Below are 16767 nucleotides of genomic sequence, written 5' to 3' on the forward strand. Positions count from 1 at the left end.
GGTCCCTTCTTGGGACACAATTCTTCTACTTGACTTTGGGAAAACTACTACCCTTTCTGTGTGTGTCTTGGACAGCCTTGTGTGCTTTTTTCCAGTGAGCTTGAACATTGATCTGTGTATACAACACAAGATAAGATAATTATCTCTTTCGTGCTAGACGTCCTTATCTCAGACACCCCAGTCTGCAGTTACTAAACGTCTTTTGCTCAGTAACCTGTGCAAGATGTGGGCGGAGACAATGGAGGCCATTCCTTACCTCCTTGTCCAGAAGGTATACCATGCACTCTCAAGAATCCCTATTTCCTCATATTCTTTGCTACAGCCATCTTTCCTATCTATGAATCTCTAAATCGGGGCAACAGACATCGCATCTGAGCCATTCTAAACTGGTCCTAGTGCGGATGCCAGGCTGGAAGCATCCAAAAGCTAGATGATTCCAGCCAGCAGCAGAAGCTTTTTTTTTTTTTTTAAATTGTAAACAAGCTCCTTAGTGGAGGAAAGTAACTTTTTAGCATGGTTACCCCCACTTTTTGCCTATTGTCAGTGTGATTAGACTGTTTTCACTGGGATCCTGCTAACCAGGACTACAGGGATTGTGCTCTCTCCTCTACATTTGGTTGTCTTGGTACCCTTTACACCCGACATTTGGCATACTGGTGTACCCCTGTAAGTCTCTAGTATAGGATACTTGGGTACCCAGGGCATTGGTATACCAGGGGTCCTCCATGGGCTGCAGCATGTGATATGCCACAGATGGGAGCCCATGCAAACTGCGTCTGCAGGAATGCCATTTGCAGCTGGTTTGAAAAGGTGCATGCACCCTTTAACTCCTGGTCACTACACCAGGTCACAATAAGTCACCCCTAAGGGCAGGGTGCAGCTCCCTGTGTGTGTGGGCACCACTTCATGAGCAGAGGCATCCCTACTAATTCAAGGTCCAATTCACTGGACTTTGTAAGTGTGGGATAACCATTTTAGCTATGTACTGGCAATAGGTCACTATGTATGGTCCAGCTACATAATGTTAACTCCGAACCTAGGCATTTTGGATTCAAACATATCGCAATCATACTCAAATACTGATGCCAGTATTGGTGGCATGATTCTATGAACTTCGGGGGCTCCTTGAAGGACTCCGGAGTATTGCTCCTATCAGTCTTCCAGGGTCTACGAGCAGCCCATGCTTCTGCAGCCCCTTAGACCGGATTCTGCAGTCCTGCTGCTTCACCAGCTCAAGCAGAGGAAGGCAGAACAAAGGATTTCCTGTGGGAGAGGGGAGCAACCTCCTCTCCCTTGGAAATAGATGTTAAACGGCTGGGGAGGGGTAGCCTCTCCACGCCACCAGCTTGCTTCTGTTGCCCTCCTTACTTATTACAGTTTGTATCAGTACAGTGACTCCCTCCTCCCCCCCTGCTCTGATGCAAAACTACACAAGGAAAGGGGAGTGACCAATCCCCTGTCCATCACCACCACAGGGGTGGTGCCCGGATCTCCTCCAGGTGGCCACGTGTCTGCCATCTTGAAACCAAGATGGGCAGAGGCCCCTGGGAGCACCTGGTGGTCCGGTTAGGCAAGTGATGCCATTGACCCCCTTTGATATGTGGTCACCTTGCAAAGTGACCAAGCCCCTTTCTGGGCTATTTAGGGTCTCCCTTGTGGTTGGGTCTCCAGATTCAGCATGCAAGACTCCACCAGGACTCCACTGCAACAACCTCTTCTGCTCCTGGCCACCGGTACCGCTTCTGGACTTCACAGGAGCCAAATAAGATTGCAACATCGAGACAACCTCGCCCTGCAACATTGTTTCTGTGGCTCCTGTCAGCACTTTGCAACATTTCCACGGCTGTAAATACTCTGGGGTCAGCAAGACTTCAGCTGCACCAAAGAAGCAAGAAGGGATCTCCCTTGGAGTGAAGGAGTCACTCCCCTGCAGCTGCAGGCACCTAAGGCAACGACGTCCGGCTGCTGAGATCTGCTGTCCTCTGGACCTGAGAAGATTCTCCAACACAGATGGTGTTTGAGGGGTCCTCTCTGCCTTCTGTTCAACATGGGAGACAGTGAGCCTTTTCCTCTTTCTCCAGGACGGAATCCCTATGCACCACAACTGTTGCAGCAACCAAGCCTTGTTGACTCCTGCTCCAAAGGATTTTCAGGCTTCAAGTAACCCCAGACCCCAGCACTCTACCCATGAAGGACAGTCTCCTCCCTGATGCGCCAGCGACGTCTCTTCAGGTATGCTACTTGAGCCTCTCTGCAACTTATTGTGCCTACTGCCAGTGGGTTGCTAGAGTGGGCTCCGACTACTTCTGCTTGTGCACCCATTTTCCTAAGGTCAGCCTGGACTCCCCTCCAAGCATTGAGTCCCCAGGACCTTGCTGGGCCTCTCCAGCCCTGCAAATCTTCTTCAGCTCAAACTTGCATTTGCTTGTTGGTAGTCCTCCTGACCACTGACCCGTCTGCATTTTGGCTACTGTTGAGGGGCAGCTCCAGCGACTCCTCTGCAGCTCCTGGACCTCGCAGCTGGCCTTCACACATCACAGTCATTGCGGACCTTCACCCACAGAAGGACGGGCATTGCCTCCTGCCCCGCCTGGACACTCCTGCTAGGAATGGACTCTGGCCCCTTCTTTTACAGGTCCTCTTCATCCGGAATCCACCGTTGGGTTCCACCGGCCTGGTCCTGTTCCTATTCTTGCATTATTCCAATTCCAAGTCCCCATGTTAGCCTATAGGACAACCAGGTAACTTACCTCTGCTCTCCTGGTCGCTGGGGAGCTTCTAGATACCCAGCTCTTGGTGTTCCATACTCTTCTAGCCCTTAGCCAACTACTCCATATCCTCTGGTGGGGAACTCATTCTGGTATTCCACCCTTTTAGTATATGCTTTGGTCCCTCCTATAGGACCCTTGCTACTCCTAGCTATTTCTAAAGTTTCTATGCTAATTCCTACTACTTACATGTGTATATTTTGTTTGTACTTAACTCCACATATTTCTTTTTTTTTTGGGGGGGGGGGGGTGGGGGGGGGGGAGGGAATTGGCCTATAGTATTCTAGTTCAGTGTTACTATAATGAAGTATCTTTATTATTGCAACACTGTGTGGTACCTTTCTGTGTAGTAAGTTACTGTATGACTTTAAGTGCTTTACACTCCTCCTAGATAAGTCTTGGCTGCCCATCACAGCTACCACTAGAGAGCCCTGGCTTCCTAGACACTAACTTTTACTAATAAGGGTTGTCTGGACCTGGTAGAAGGTGCCAACACCAAAAATGTCCATCACACACCAGACCAGCTTCCTACACTTAGCTTCAATAAACAGCTCTGTGTACGGAGCTGGCTGTTACAGCAAAAGTGCTTCATGAACAGAAACAATGACACTCACGTTTTGGCATGGCATTATGTACAGTAAGACACCCCCTTTGCCAATACAGTTTTTGCAGTTTAGGCCCTAGTGGAATGGGCAAACCGCTCTTCAAGGGGCTTTTTTCTGGCCAACGCATAACCTTTTTATGTGAGGGACTATCCACCTAGACAGTCCTATTCTGCCCCATTCTGCCTTTCTTGGTCCTAGCTAAATTAGAAAAATTTTAGTCTTCCATGCAGTGGTTCCTTGTACATTAAACATAAAACCTCATGGTTCTTTTAGAGCCAAGCTGATGAAAACTCCTCTTTCAAGGAGTGTGACTGATCAAAGTCGGCCAGTAGCATAACAGACTGTCCGACATAAAAGGGTAACGCCACTTTTGGCAGGGAGGTGGCCCGAGTTCTCAGCACCCATTTGTCTGGAAATTAAGTAGTATAGGGAGTTTGCACAGACCAATCCTGCAGTTCTCACGCAGTTGACAGAAGTAATAACAAAGAAAAAGGCAGCTCTGATTATTAGGTAGCCATAACAAATAACTAAGCATCAGCTCAAAGGGTTGTAGATGTCAGGCCCCACTGTTTGTAGATGCCTCACACCACCTCTGAATGGAAATACCATTTGTGGTGTGCCAGATGCATACTCTGAACAACAGCGCACACAAGCAGAGACCCTGCCAGGCAGTTGCCCACCAGAAAAATCTGCTGCTGGTCCAGCCATCTCCAAAGGCACAGGATCAAGAACTCTCACTCTACCCTACCTGTTGCAGAACCACACAGCAGGTGGATTGTGCATTTGGGCCTGCACGAGCCTACACCAATGATCAGCAGTAAAGCAGTCCGAGCCAGACGGTCTTCACAAAGCTCCAAAAGACTGATGTGGAGCTGATGTTCTACTGGAGATCACAGTTTCAGAGTTCTACCTCTCTCAGGTAATCCTGTCACCTCACCACCACACCCCAGCTTTGATAGGTCAGTCACAACTGTGAAGTATGGGTGGGGATGGGAGAATTGGTTAACCAAGTCACCTTGTATGACTGCCACCACAGAATTTTCTGAGCAATCGCCTATGAGATATGGATTGAATTAGAGAGACAGCCCAGGTGCTGAACCCACTGAAACCGGAGTTCCATCGGCCATACCAGCCAAAGAGGATGCCGAGGCTAGGAGCACAAGAAGTCTGTCTTGTCTTGTTGAGGATAGTGCTGAGCCTGAAACATCAGGATCATATCCTCAATCTCCCAGAATCACAGTGGTGGAAAAGCCAGGAACGCCACTGTAGCCAGATTAGCCCCTATGAAGAGAAGCCTTTCCATAAGGCTCAGGTGGGGCTTTGGTTCAGTGGTGATAAATTCCAAGGATGTCAAGCGAGGGCATCAGCTGGGGGTGGTCTTCAATTGACTGCATTGAGCCCCTAAGTCATTGAGGTACATTTGTGAACAGCTGAGGGAGCTAAAAGGGAGCAAGGCAACTTGGAAGTGTTCTGACCCCACTGTGAACCACAGGTAGTGTGTCTCCAGGATGAGTATTTGAAAACACACATTCAGCAAGTCCAAGGACACCATCCAGGACCCAGAGCAAGGAGGATCTGTGAGAAGTCTGAACCTGCCCTTTCCGAGACCGGTGTTCAATGGCTAGATATCCAGTATGGGCTTGAGGCCCCCAGACTATCTTGGGCCCTCTCACTGATGGACACTTCTTCAATGGCACCCTTGGACATGAGGAGGTTGACTGTCAGCATTAAGAATTAGGGTGTGTCTGCTGGAGTTAGCCCTTGTGTGTGAGGGATAAGCATAGAAGAAACAAAAAGGTAGTGTAGAGCAACTCAAAACGATCTGCAAAGTCTTGTAGTCTGATGTGATGAATTTCAGCGGAGGGGAAAACGTCAGATTCCGTCCCCTACTAACTTACTGTGGGATTGTGATGGTGGAGGAAGTAGATGGATGCCCCGGCTGAAGTTAACTGATTCAACTCAAAGTCCTTCATCTTGAAAAGGCTTGGCCAGCTGCTGAGTCAGCTACAGTGGTTGACAGTGCAGTAGAAGGTAGGCCTCTGGAGCAATCCCTAAATCTTCTGTACTGCTGGTGGAATTGGTAGGCTGGCAACAATACCTTCAAGAATCATGTTGTGGTGCAATTATCTTGCTCAAGGACTTAATCAGATTTACCTCTAAAATGTCTAAGTCTGTTTAGGTGCATGCCCAAAATGTATGCCTAGATGACCCATAAAATTCAACTGACTGCACCAAAGAGAGACATCTAAACATTATGCTAGTGCTGATAGAGCAGCCTGTACAATCAGAGTCCAGGCTAGATTGTCTATTTTGATCCATCCTTTCCATCAATAATAGTTTGGTAAAGAGGCGACTCAAGATCTTCTGGGAGGGCTGGAAAGGTCTCAATGCACAAGTTCCACAAAGAGTGGGTTTACTTTCCAGAAGGATCACCGCATTCAGGTAATGTTGGGCGAAGCTAGGTGTTTTTTCCACCAAATGTGTTAAAACAAAATTTGATCACCAACCTGGGTTGCTCAAGGGGAAACATTTGGATTCACTGTACTTTTCAATGCCTGCACCATAAAGCTTCATTTTTTGTCAGGGCCTTCATGACTGGCCTGTTACATGATGTGAACTGGCCACAGCTTCACTTACTGGAGAAGCAGAGCATGGATTTAACCTGTGTAAGGAAATGCCTCCTTGGCATGGTTACCCCCTGACTTTTTGCCTTTGCTGATGCTATGTTTTGAATTGAAAGTGTGCTGAGGCCTGCTAACCAGGCCCCAGCACCAGTGTTCTTTCCCTAACCTGTACTTTTGATTCCACAATTGGCACACCTGGCATCCAGATAAGTCCCTTGTAACTGGTACCTCTGGTACCAAGGGCCCTGATGCCAGGGAAGGTCTCTAAGGGATGCAGCATGTATTATGCCACCCTGGAGACCCCTCACTCAGCACAGACACACTGCTTACCAGCTTGTGTGTGCTAGTGAGAACAAAATGAGTAAGTCGACATGGCACTCAGCTCAGGGTGCCATGCCAGCCTCTCACTGCTTATGCAGTATAGGTAAGACACCCCTCTAGCAGGCCTTACAGCCCTAAGGCAGGGTGCACTATACCATAGGTGAGGGTACCAGTGCATGAGCACTGTGCCCCTACAGTGTCTAAGCAAAACCTTAGACATTGTAAGTGCAGGGTAGCCATAAGAGTATATGGTCTGGGAGTCTGTTTTACACGAACTCCACAGCACCATAATGGCTACACTGAAAACTGGGAAGTTTGGTATCAAACTTCTCAGCACAATAAATGCACACTGATGCCAGTGTACATTTTATTGTAAAATACACCACAGAGGGCACCTTAGAGGTGCCCCCTGAAACTTAACCGACTATCTGTGTAGGCTGACTAGTTCCAGCAGCCTGCCACACTAGAGACATGTTGCTGGCCCCATGTGGAGTGCCTTTGTCACTCTGAGGCCAGTAACAAAGCCTGCACTGGGTGGAGATGCTAACACCTCCCCCAGGCAGGAGCTGTAACACCTGGCGGTGAGCCTCAAAGGCTCACCCCTTTGTCACAGCACCGCAGGACACTCCAGCTAGTGGAGTTGCCCGCCCCCTCCGGCCCCGGCCTCGGCCCCCACTTTTGGCGGCAAGGCCGGAGAAAATAAGGAGAATAACAAGGAGGAGTCACTGGCCAGTCAGGACAGCCCCTAAGGTGTCCTGAGCTGAGGTGACTAAATTTAGAAATCCTCCATCTTGCAGATGGAGGATTCCCCCAATAGGATTAGGGATGTGACCCCCTCCCCTTGGGAGGAGGCACAAAGAGGGTGTACTCACCCTCAGGGCTAGTAGCCATTGGCTACTAACCCCCCAGACCTAAACACGCCCTTAAATTTAGTATTTAAGGGCTCTCCCTGAACCTAGAAATTAGATTCCTGCAACTACAAGAAGAAGGACTGCCGAGCTGACAAACCCCTGCAGAGGAAGACCAGAAGACACCAACTGCCTTGGCCCCAGATTTACCGGCCCGTCTCCTGCCTTCCAAAGAACCTGCTCCAGCGACGCTTTCCAAGGGACCAGCGACCTCTGAATCCTCTGAGGACTGCCCTGCTTCGAAAAAGACAAGAAACTCCCGAGGACAGCGGCACTGCTCCAAAACAACTGCAACTTTGTTACAAGGAGCAGATTTAAAGACCCCTGCAACTCCCCGCAAGAAGCGTGAGACTTGCAACACTGCACCCGGCGACCCCGACTCGACTGGTGGAGAACAACCAACTCAGGGAGGACCCTCCGGCGACTCTACGACTGAGTAACCAAAGTTGTCCCCCCTGAGCCCCCACAGCGACGCCTGCAGAGGGAATCCCCAGGCTCCCCCTGACCGCGACTGTCTGAACTCCATTTCCCGACGGCTGGAAAAGACCCTGCACCCGCAGCCCCCAGCCCCTAAAGAAATGGAACTTCTGTGCAGGAGTGACCCACAGGAGGCCCTCTCCCTTGCCCAGGTGGTGGCTACCCCGAGGAGCCCCCCCCCTTGCCTGCATCGCTGAAGAGACCCCTTGGTCTCCCATTGAAAACTGAAGGAAACCCGATGCATGTTTGCACACTGCACCCGGCCGCCCCCGCGCTGCTGAGGGTGTACTTTCTGTGCTACTTTGTGTGTCCCCCGGTGCCCTACAAAACCCCCCTGGTCTGCCCTCCGAAGACGCGGGTACTTACCTGCTGGCAGACTGGAACTGGGGCACCCCCTTCTCTCCATTATAGCCTATGTGTTTTGGGCACCTCTTTGACCTTTGCACCTGACCGGCCCTGAGCTGCTGGTGTGATAACTTTGGGGTTGCTCTGAACCCCCAACGGTGGGCTACCTTGGACCAAAAACTGAAACCTGTAAGTGCCTTACTTACCTGTTGAAACTAACAATAACTTACCTCCCCCAGGAACTGTGAAAATTGCACTGTGTCCACTTTTAAAACAGCTTATTGTGTTTTATGTGAAAAGTATACATGCTAAAGTAATGATTCAAAGTTCCTAGAGTACTTACCTGCAATACCTTTCAAAAGAGCTATTACATGTAAAATTTGAACCTGTGGTTCTTAAAATAAACTAAGAAAATATATTTTTCTATAACAAAACCTATTGGCTGGATTTGTCTCTGAGTGTGTGTACCTCATTTATTGTCTATGGGTATGTACAACAAATGCTTAACACTACTCCTTGGATAAGCCTACTGCTCGACCACACTACCACAAAATAGAGCATTAGTATTATCTCTTTTTACCACTATTTTACCTCTAAGGGGAACCCTTGGACTCTGTGCATGCTATTGCTTACTTTGAAATAGCACATACAGAGCCAACTTCCTACAACCAAGTATCGATGAGGGCAGCGATTTGTGTCTCGATAAATGCAAAACAGACTTTGACAAAGGTCCTGGGTCTTCCAGTCGACAAATTACCTTTTTCTCCATTCATAGGCAGCTGTAAACCTAGCACTTCAGCAACTCTGTACTACAAAAGAGGTGATTTCTCGCATGCGTGGTGAGTCCTGCTCAGACTCTGGGGAGATGTCTAGCCTACTGACATTCTAGAAGTCTAACTAATAAAGTCCTTTATCAGCATTTTAAGGGGGAAGTAAACTGCAAACCTACAAACTCACATGGTGACACACGATATCAGCTCCCATCACAGTGGCATGGAAAACAACGAGAAAAACACTGTAAATATTGGGTTTTAAGCTTGTTTTCCCAGACTTTTGACTGCAATGTCCATTAGGGGTATTAAAACACCCTAGGGCACCAGCCCAGCAAACTTTTGTTCTGGTTCTTTATAGGAGGGGGTTTGGAATGGGGTTGTGCCAAATGTGCCTTATAGGAAGTTCTCGGCATGAGGCCTCGCTAATTCCAAGACCCCATCCCTCCTTCAACTATTTTTCTTTTCAGTTGGCAAGTCTGCAACTGTCCTCATCAGTGTCACATAAGAACATTTTGTAGGCCCTGGACCAAGTCAGAATCAAAGCCAAATAAGTTAGCCAGCTTCTGATAACTATAGATTGACACAGGCCTGTTGTGCAGCAGACAACGGTACAAAGAATCTGTTATCTGGATTATATCAGAGTGAGCAGCATCAGGAAAACAGATCCCGAGGAGAAAGCCATCAAGGGGAGGTGCTGGCAGCATCTGAAAGATCTGCAGCATGGCCACAGTTGCCTGTGAAGGCCAGTTAAAGTAGGTGCACCTGTGCCCACTGCGGCATCAAACAGGATCCAGATTAAGCTAGATGCATGCCACTTGTGATCAACCAGACAACACCTGTTTAATTTGTCTGCTATGGCATTCATGGACACTGCTATGGTTGGCACCAAAAAATATGTTCTGCTCTGCCAGCCATGTCCAGAGTAGTAGGGCCTCCTGGCACAAGATCAAGGACCCCACTCCACCTCTTGCTTGTTGCAGTAACACAAGGTGGTAGTGTTGTTTGTAATAAACTGCACCAGACTCCTGCCAAAGATGGCAGCAAAGCTTTTAGGGCTAGACGGACTGTTCAACGCTCCAGCAGGTTGATATAAAACCAGCTCTCTTTGTTGGAGACTGTAAGCACCTGACCTCCACCTGCCCCAGGTTGCCCCCCAACTCGTGATAACCGTGAACTCTGAATGGGAATTGGAAAGTGGTCTGCCGCAGGTCAGGATGAAGTTTGCCAGTAACCACTGTAGCTCATAAGCAGTCTCCTTTGAGAATTGAAAGGAACTGAGAGGCCGCAATACTGCTAAGCCCACTACAATCTGAGGGTCCATTGCATGGCCCACATGTGCCACCTGGTATTTGCAGTGAGGAGGATGTAGGAGACCATGAAGCCTCAGAGTTATCCTCACTGACACCCTGGACTGATCCAAAAATATCAGGATCATATACTGAATGTTCCAGAGACTGTGGCAGAGAAAAGTCCCTGAACACCGCTGTGACTAGACTGAACCAATGAATGCCACATTTTTGGTGGTGGGGGCCTCAGATGGTACTTCAGCTCGTTGACGGTGAACCTTAACCATCATCAGGAGGTAGTCTACAACTGACTGTGACAAGGCTGCCTTTAACAGCCAATGATTAGCATGATGAATATTTCTAAAGCACTGTAAATACCCCATGGGGTGTCCTGGCACTAACTAACTGGAGTTACTGTTAACTGCAGAATAAGAAACTCTTCTGTCCTTCTCAAACTGTTAAGTCTGAGGGACTACCATTTACTAAACACTGGTTTTTAATCCTTTTCAAAAACTGACATGGTTCATATCTTGTTGTATATGCAAGAACAGATTGTTTCAAATCTTTAGAGCAAGGAGAGAAAAAGCTATTCCACCTTTTCAAGATTATGTTATACATGGAATAATAAGGACGCACATGTGTACTGAATCCATTGATCTACCTGACTTGTAGGCCACCAATTTCTCTGCTTAGATCTTTGGGCCCTGTCCATAAAAGGCTCACTTGGCCAAACATGCTGTTTAAAATAGACTTTTCTCCTTTACCTTGAGCCAGTGCAATGAGTGAATCACTGGAGACACTAGGAATTATAGCCGCACAATTTCTGACTTGTATTCTCAACAACCAACAATATTAACTATGGATCACTGCAGAGGTCCAGAGGAGACAATCGCTGTCTGTGCTATCAATTCATGTGAGCCAGTAGTTGAGCTACAGAAATATTGTACTGCTGACCTATGAAGATCAGCAGTAATCACTGCCATCATTTCATGTGAACACTTGATGGGCCGAGGTAAGGTCGAAAAGGGAGCACATCATATTGAAAGTGGTCTTGGCCCACCCTGAACAACAGGCACCGTGGGATTACTGGTCCAACATACAAAAATCCTGTAATGTCCCAGGACATTATTCATTCTCTTGGGTCCAGAGAATAGCGAATCTGAGCCAGTATAAGCATCCAGAAATGTTCCTTTCACAGGAATTCACTGACCAGGCAAAGGTCCAGAAAAGGTCTGAGGAGGCCCTTGTCCTTTAACTGAATGAGAAGCATCAAAAATAACACTCATCTCCTTTCTCCAAATCTGGTACCAATTGGAAACTAAAGGATTGAAGGTGCATCAGGAAAGCAGAACCCTCATCCGAAAATTTCACTCTGGGTGTAGAGGAGTGGGGAGAATATGTTAGGGCAAAGCCCATATGAACAATCCTTAAGACCAATCTGTCTGATGAGATGGGTCTCCAGCTGGGGAGGAAATATTAGATACTGCCTCCCATCAGCCTGGCATGAGTAGGTAAGGACACACGAATATCACAGTAGTGATTGCACCACGGGAAGATAAAGTGAAACACTGTTGGCCTTGATAATGACGACCGCTAGTGCCACATCCACAGCCTCAAATGGACTAGGCTGAATGCTGAAAACTGGATGGGAAAGCGGGTATTGCTGGTAAGCTACCCTCTGGAGGCTCAGATGAAGAGCATATGTTACTGCCTCATTGGTGGGCAAATGCAGTTCTAGTGTCTCAGCTGACCACTGAACAATGACTGAAAATGAGGCTTTTTTTTTGGTTGTTGATGTGGCGGGTCAAGCTCTGTTTCAAACAATATATCTAGCCCATCGACATTTGACGGTCTCGATACAGTAAGTCACCAATGTAAAGAGGAGGGAGCCATTTTTACCCTCTCTCATCATCAGTGTCTTGCGGGGCAATATGAGCCTTACGTACGGAGTCAGAATCAAAGCAAACAATGGAATGAAGTCTCTGCTGATAGTGGCACAGATTGTTGAATACAGTCATGCTGTATGACAACCGGCTGCGTTTTAGCAATTTAGTAGCATAAAAATCTAAACTGGTCAGACACTGGCTAGGGGCGCGGATCAGGAAAGCACCTCGTCTCCTATAGGCAATGTGTGGCAGAGACCAGTGTGGACTTTGGGACACACTTTCATACTGGCGCCAGAGGCAATCCAGTCCTGGTACCTTGTCCAAACGAAGTAGAATGTGTCATGGGCAGATCCGCTGCTAATATTTCAACTGCAGACCATTGTGGCTCTGTGGGGCCCCCGAAGGAGTTCCCGAGTTGCATGAATAATCTATAGTATGGCCTCCTTGAAGGCCACCATCTGCTGCAGTCTCAGCAATGGCCCAGGAAACTCTAGGTGCTCTGGGACAAACTGTGGAATCATTTTGAGTTCTGGGGACTTCAAAGGGGCTCAATTTTAATATTGACAGACTTGCACCTTCTTGTGGAATGGCGGGGGATGAGTGCAGTGTCCCTTTCTGTGATTGTATTCTTGTGCTTGTATGTGAATTTCAACCTATCATTAGACTGCAAGTAGGAAGCACTCCTTTTGGAGCAACGGTTTCGAGACTGAGACCAGGCCTGCGATTTGGAGTAGGACCTATACTCAGACTGCATTTGGTGACATAGATGTAGGCCTCCCAGGCTCAGATTGACTTCGGATACATAAGATGACACTTGTCACATGACCTGGATCAGTGACCAGACCCCAGACACCAAGAACATGCCTCTTGCAGGTCTCAAACCTACATCTGCTTTCCTTGGACTCTGCACAGCTCGCTGGTTGCCTCTTGTGTTTTCTTTACAAAAGGATTTCTAAACGAAAATCTATTAAATTCTGTAGTTTTCTGTCACTCCACTACCCTGGACATTAAGTGCTTTACAGAGACAAAAGGACGGAGAGAAGAAAAAGAGGGGGAAGCCTGAAGAATTATTGCATGAGCAAGGCAGATGGATCATCAAGGGGAAGGAGAGGAGGGTGACGAGGCAGAACGATTGATGGCCTCCCCAAAAGAAAGGGGAATAGGCATTGCCTGCAATGCCTTTGCCAATAACTGCCCGGTTGAGGGCTGGCTGGCTATTTTCTTTTGTTTTCGATCCCTCGGTCATAATCTCTACTATTGGCTCCAGTGCCAAAAAGGTGGGTTTTGGTGCTGTGCTTGGCCTTTGTTTCGTGCCGAGGTGGTCGGAGCCAAAATGGCAGAAGCCAAAGTAGTCGAAGATGCAGTGTTGGCTCAACACAGAGATTGATTGACTCAATGGGGTTACAGGAGTTTTCGGCTTGGCTTTCGGTGCAGAGCCCGAGGATGGGGCATCCTTAGTGAGTGTTCAGTGCCCACCATGGCCTGCTGGCAGTGTGGCCCAGAAGCCATGCTTTCAGTCGGAACCAAATATCTTTTGGTGGGTTGGACAGGGGCATAGGTACTCACTGTGTGTTATCCAGAAGGAAGGTCTTGTAACTGTATTTCAGGATCACATTTGGAGTCCAGAATTAAAAAAGCCTCCTACTCTGCTGCCGAGGCTTCGTGCAGTTCTTCATGTTTGGCATCGTGATGATCGAAGATGTCAGGTGTCTCCTCCAGCTCTTTGCACTGCATTTCCTTTTGACGCGTCTGACGATCCTGCAGCGTTTTCTTCAAATCGGAAACACTGACAGGCCTCACAGTTCTCATTGTGGTCTGGATATATACACAGGTTGCACATCTGATGAAGGTCGGTATGCGGGTGTTTGGAATGACAGCTGGGACAGAACCAAAATGGAGTCCATTCTATCAGCAGCGCATGGTCGATTGAATATGAATAGAAGAAAAAAGGGCCTAAAGTTGCAGGTAGAAAGAAACATCAAATAGACCGCTGATGATTTTCTTCTATTTCCAAAGGATGAGAGTGAAATGCCAACAAAAACAATACAGACAGGTATAGGGATGAACAACGGAAGCCCGAAAACAGTCTCGAACCAGAGAACTGAATAACACATCCGAACTAGATGGCGGAAGGAAAACCATTTAACAATGGAGTTGATGCCCATGCATACTATCACAGAGAGAAGTCATTTTGCCTCGTGATTCAATAGACTTTTTTGAAGAAAAACAACTTGCACACATCCGGACCCAAAACTGGATGGCAGAAGTATATATATCTATATAAACTGAGGTCCTGTCAAAGCTGTACGAGGGAGTTATGTATTATTTACTATACCGTTTTAAAAGCAAATTAAAGAATTGTTTAAAAAAAAAAAAAAGTAAAATAGTTCTCAGGCATTCCAATGAAGGTGGAAAACAGCCACCAATAACGGTACACAATACGGTACGCATTAACTGGTCGTGTAGGCTGCTCCAAGATTTGATTGACAGTGTCACTAGCCACTAGCTGAAAGTTTAGGAGCCAATAGCTGAAAAAGGCTGATCCAAAGACCCTTGAAGTATGTATGGAGTACGCTATGTTCGCGATAAATGGCGCAAGCACCAAACATGTTAAATCTCACAACCACTGCTAAAGCCAACAGGTCTAGCATTTGCAAACGTGCAATCTTGTTAGTATTGCTATTGCAAATGTATGCAACATGAACAAAACGATGAACCCCCCCCCCTCCCCACCCCACCCAAAAATTAATGCCTAAATGGCCAGCCCAGCAGCCTCGACACACCAGCTATGGCACTGAACTTCCTCATTTTCAGGCAGCTGTTCACATGTGATCAGGTAAAATGCCATCAACAACAGTGGATAAGGTGGGCTGATCCATGTAGTGACGCACTGAAGCAAAATCTGAATTTCATTTTAACAAAATGACGTATGACAAGCAATGGCTAACATCCCTGCATGTATGCTTAAATGTATTTTTATTATGAGGAAGTTGGAAAACGAGGCAAGCATGCGGTCTCTAGGCTAGACAAAAAAAATGGACATGCCAACATAATACCAAGGCAGAATCATTGTACAGCTGAAAAGATCTCACAATGCACCACGCAGACCAGAACTTTATCTTGTCACTAACATTTTCTATCCCGTACATCACGCAACAGTCAAGTAAGCTTCCCAAGACAAAAATCTCACCTATGACAACTCATAGAAATATGCAACATCTTAGGTTCAACTCACATCTTTGTCTCCTTTCTTCTTCCGCGTCTGTACCGAGAGCGACTCCACCTCACTTTCAAACTGATCCACCCCCATGTTCAGTGCATCTATTGTGCTCTGACAGAAAGAAAGGGCAATGTAAAAGTTATGAAGCTTCAGAAATACACCACCACCATCCTCAATACCATTTCCAATCCCATAGGTTACTAATACCATCAGGGTGATCATGAAGGATATGCCTTTTCAGTTATTCTTCAGCAAGCCTAGCTTTCAGCAAAATACACAGTCAAAAACTATAGTGGTATCCAGACAGCTGAGCTACTCTTGGTACATGGACTGAAAAAATTATACAAAACATTACAGATATGCTATGATACGCCAGTCTATTGAGAGGTCATGATCTTTATCTACTTCCACTCCTACATACGCCACATAACTGTAGGTGTTCTATAATGCATTAACTGCATATAATGGTTTAAAAATGTACTTCTACATGCTGCAGAGAAACATTCATATGACCAAGATGTAAAGTGCAGGGCTTTCAATTCTTCTATATTTAAAATGATGCATGTCCTTAAACAAATCACTAAGAGGAATGTGTACATGGCTACAAAGGAGACCTCACCGTTAACCACTGGCCAATATCTTCCTTCTCCTTTTGAGCAGGATCCACCTTTTGAGCTAGCCCAAGGCCCTCCTTTGAGTACGCTTTCGTCTTCGTCTCTCGCTCCACCACTTTGAACCTTTCCATTTGCTGCAGGGGGCAGGATGAGAGGTCAGCATCAATCACTTCGCTGGCATGGCAGGAGTATGGTAAAGGCAACAGCCCATCTCATACATTATACTCATTCTACAAGGTAAACCCCTAGAACATCATGAGCAGGACATGAATCTTCATTTTATGATCACAAAGTAAACCATAGTCCAACAGGCAGAGCACATATATATGAACAGAATGTAGAAATAAATCCTATAATCCTATCACGTTTTTCTTCTACCACACTTCCTGAAAACGATTTTTACAAAAAGTCAAGAATACATTTGCAAGAAAGCAAGAGTTAGCATTAAGTTGACATTCTGCTTAATCCTCCTATTTTAGTAATCAAAGCATGAGGCACCTTGGAGCCACCAACTTACCCCGAGTTCTCTTAAACAGTACATAAAGATCTCACAAGACATCTATTCATATGAATGGTACCACTCATAAGTATGTTGGAGTGGATTTGAATGCAGAAGGCAGATGCTTAGCTTTTAACTGAGCATTAGCATTTTGCAGGCCTCACAAACATTTTTGTTCATAAATTAAATCGGAGGTTTTCATTAAAAACATTTCTAACAAAAATCTCAGATCAACAGTTTAATAGGAGTTGGAGACATAAAACACTGCCAGACAGTCCATTAGCCCCTCTGTCAGGATCCACAATCTAGTGAACCCAAAGTTCATTGTCTCATAAGCAAACGGCAGATGCTGGACAACACTATTAGTAATGTTTAAATAATCCTCCAGGGGCATCCGGTGGGGATCCAGTTCCAAGAACCTTAAATTAATACAAATCATGA

General features: G+C 46.7%; 1 protein-coding gene across 11 annotated transcripts in view; it reads right to left on the reverse strand.

Moving 5' to 3' along the window:
* CNOT3 (CCR4-NOT transcription complex subunit 3) overlaps nucleotides 1-16767 on the reverse strand; it is a 715873-nt gene that overhangs the window by 508590 nt on the left and 190516 nt on the right. For all 11 annotated transcript variants that reach the window (XM_069200730.1, XM_069200729.1, XM_069200731.1 and 8 more), the window contains 2 exons: nucleotides 15833-15961; nucleotides 15229-15324 (listed from right to left, as the gene is read on the reverse strand). In XM_069200730.1, the coding sequence (XP_069056831.1) occupies nucleotides 15229-15324; nucleotides 15833-15961 (225 nt within the window). The remainder of the gene's footprint in view (nucleotides 1-15228; nucleotides 15325-15832; nucleotides 15962-16767) is intronic.

The sequence above is a fragment of the Pleurodeles waltl genome, chromosome 7 (assembly GCF_031143425.1).
Source record: "Pleurodeles waltl isolate 20211129_DDA chromosome 7, aPleWal1.hap1.20221129, whole genome shotgun sequence".
NCBI classification, from domain to species: Eukaryota; Metazoa; Chordata; class Amphibia; order Caudata; family Salamandridae; genus Pleurodeles; species Pleurodeles waltl.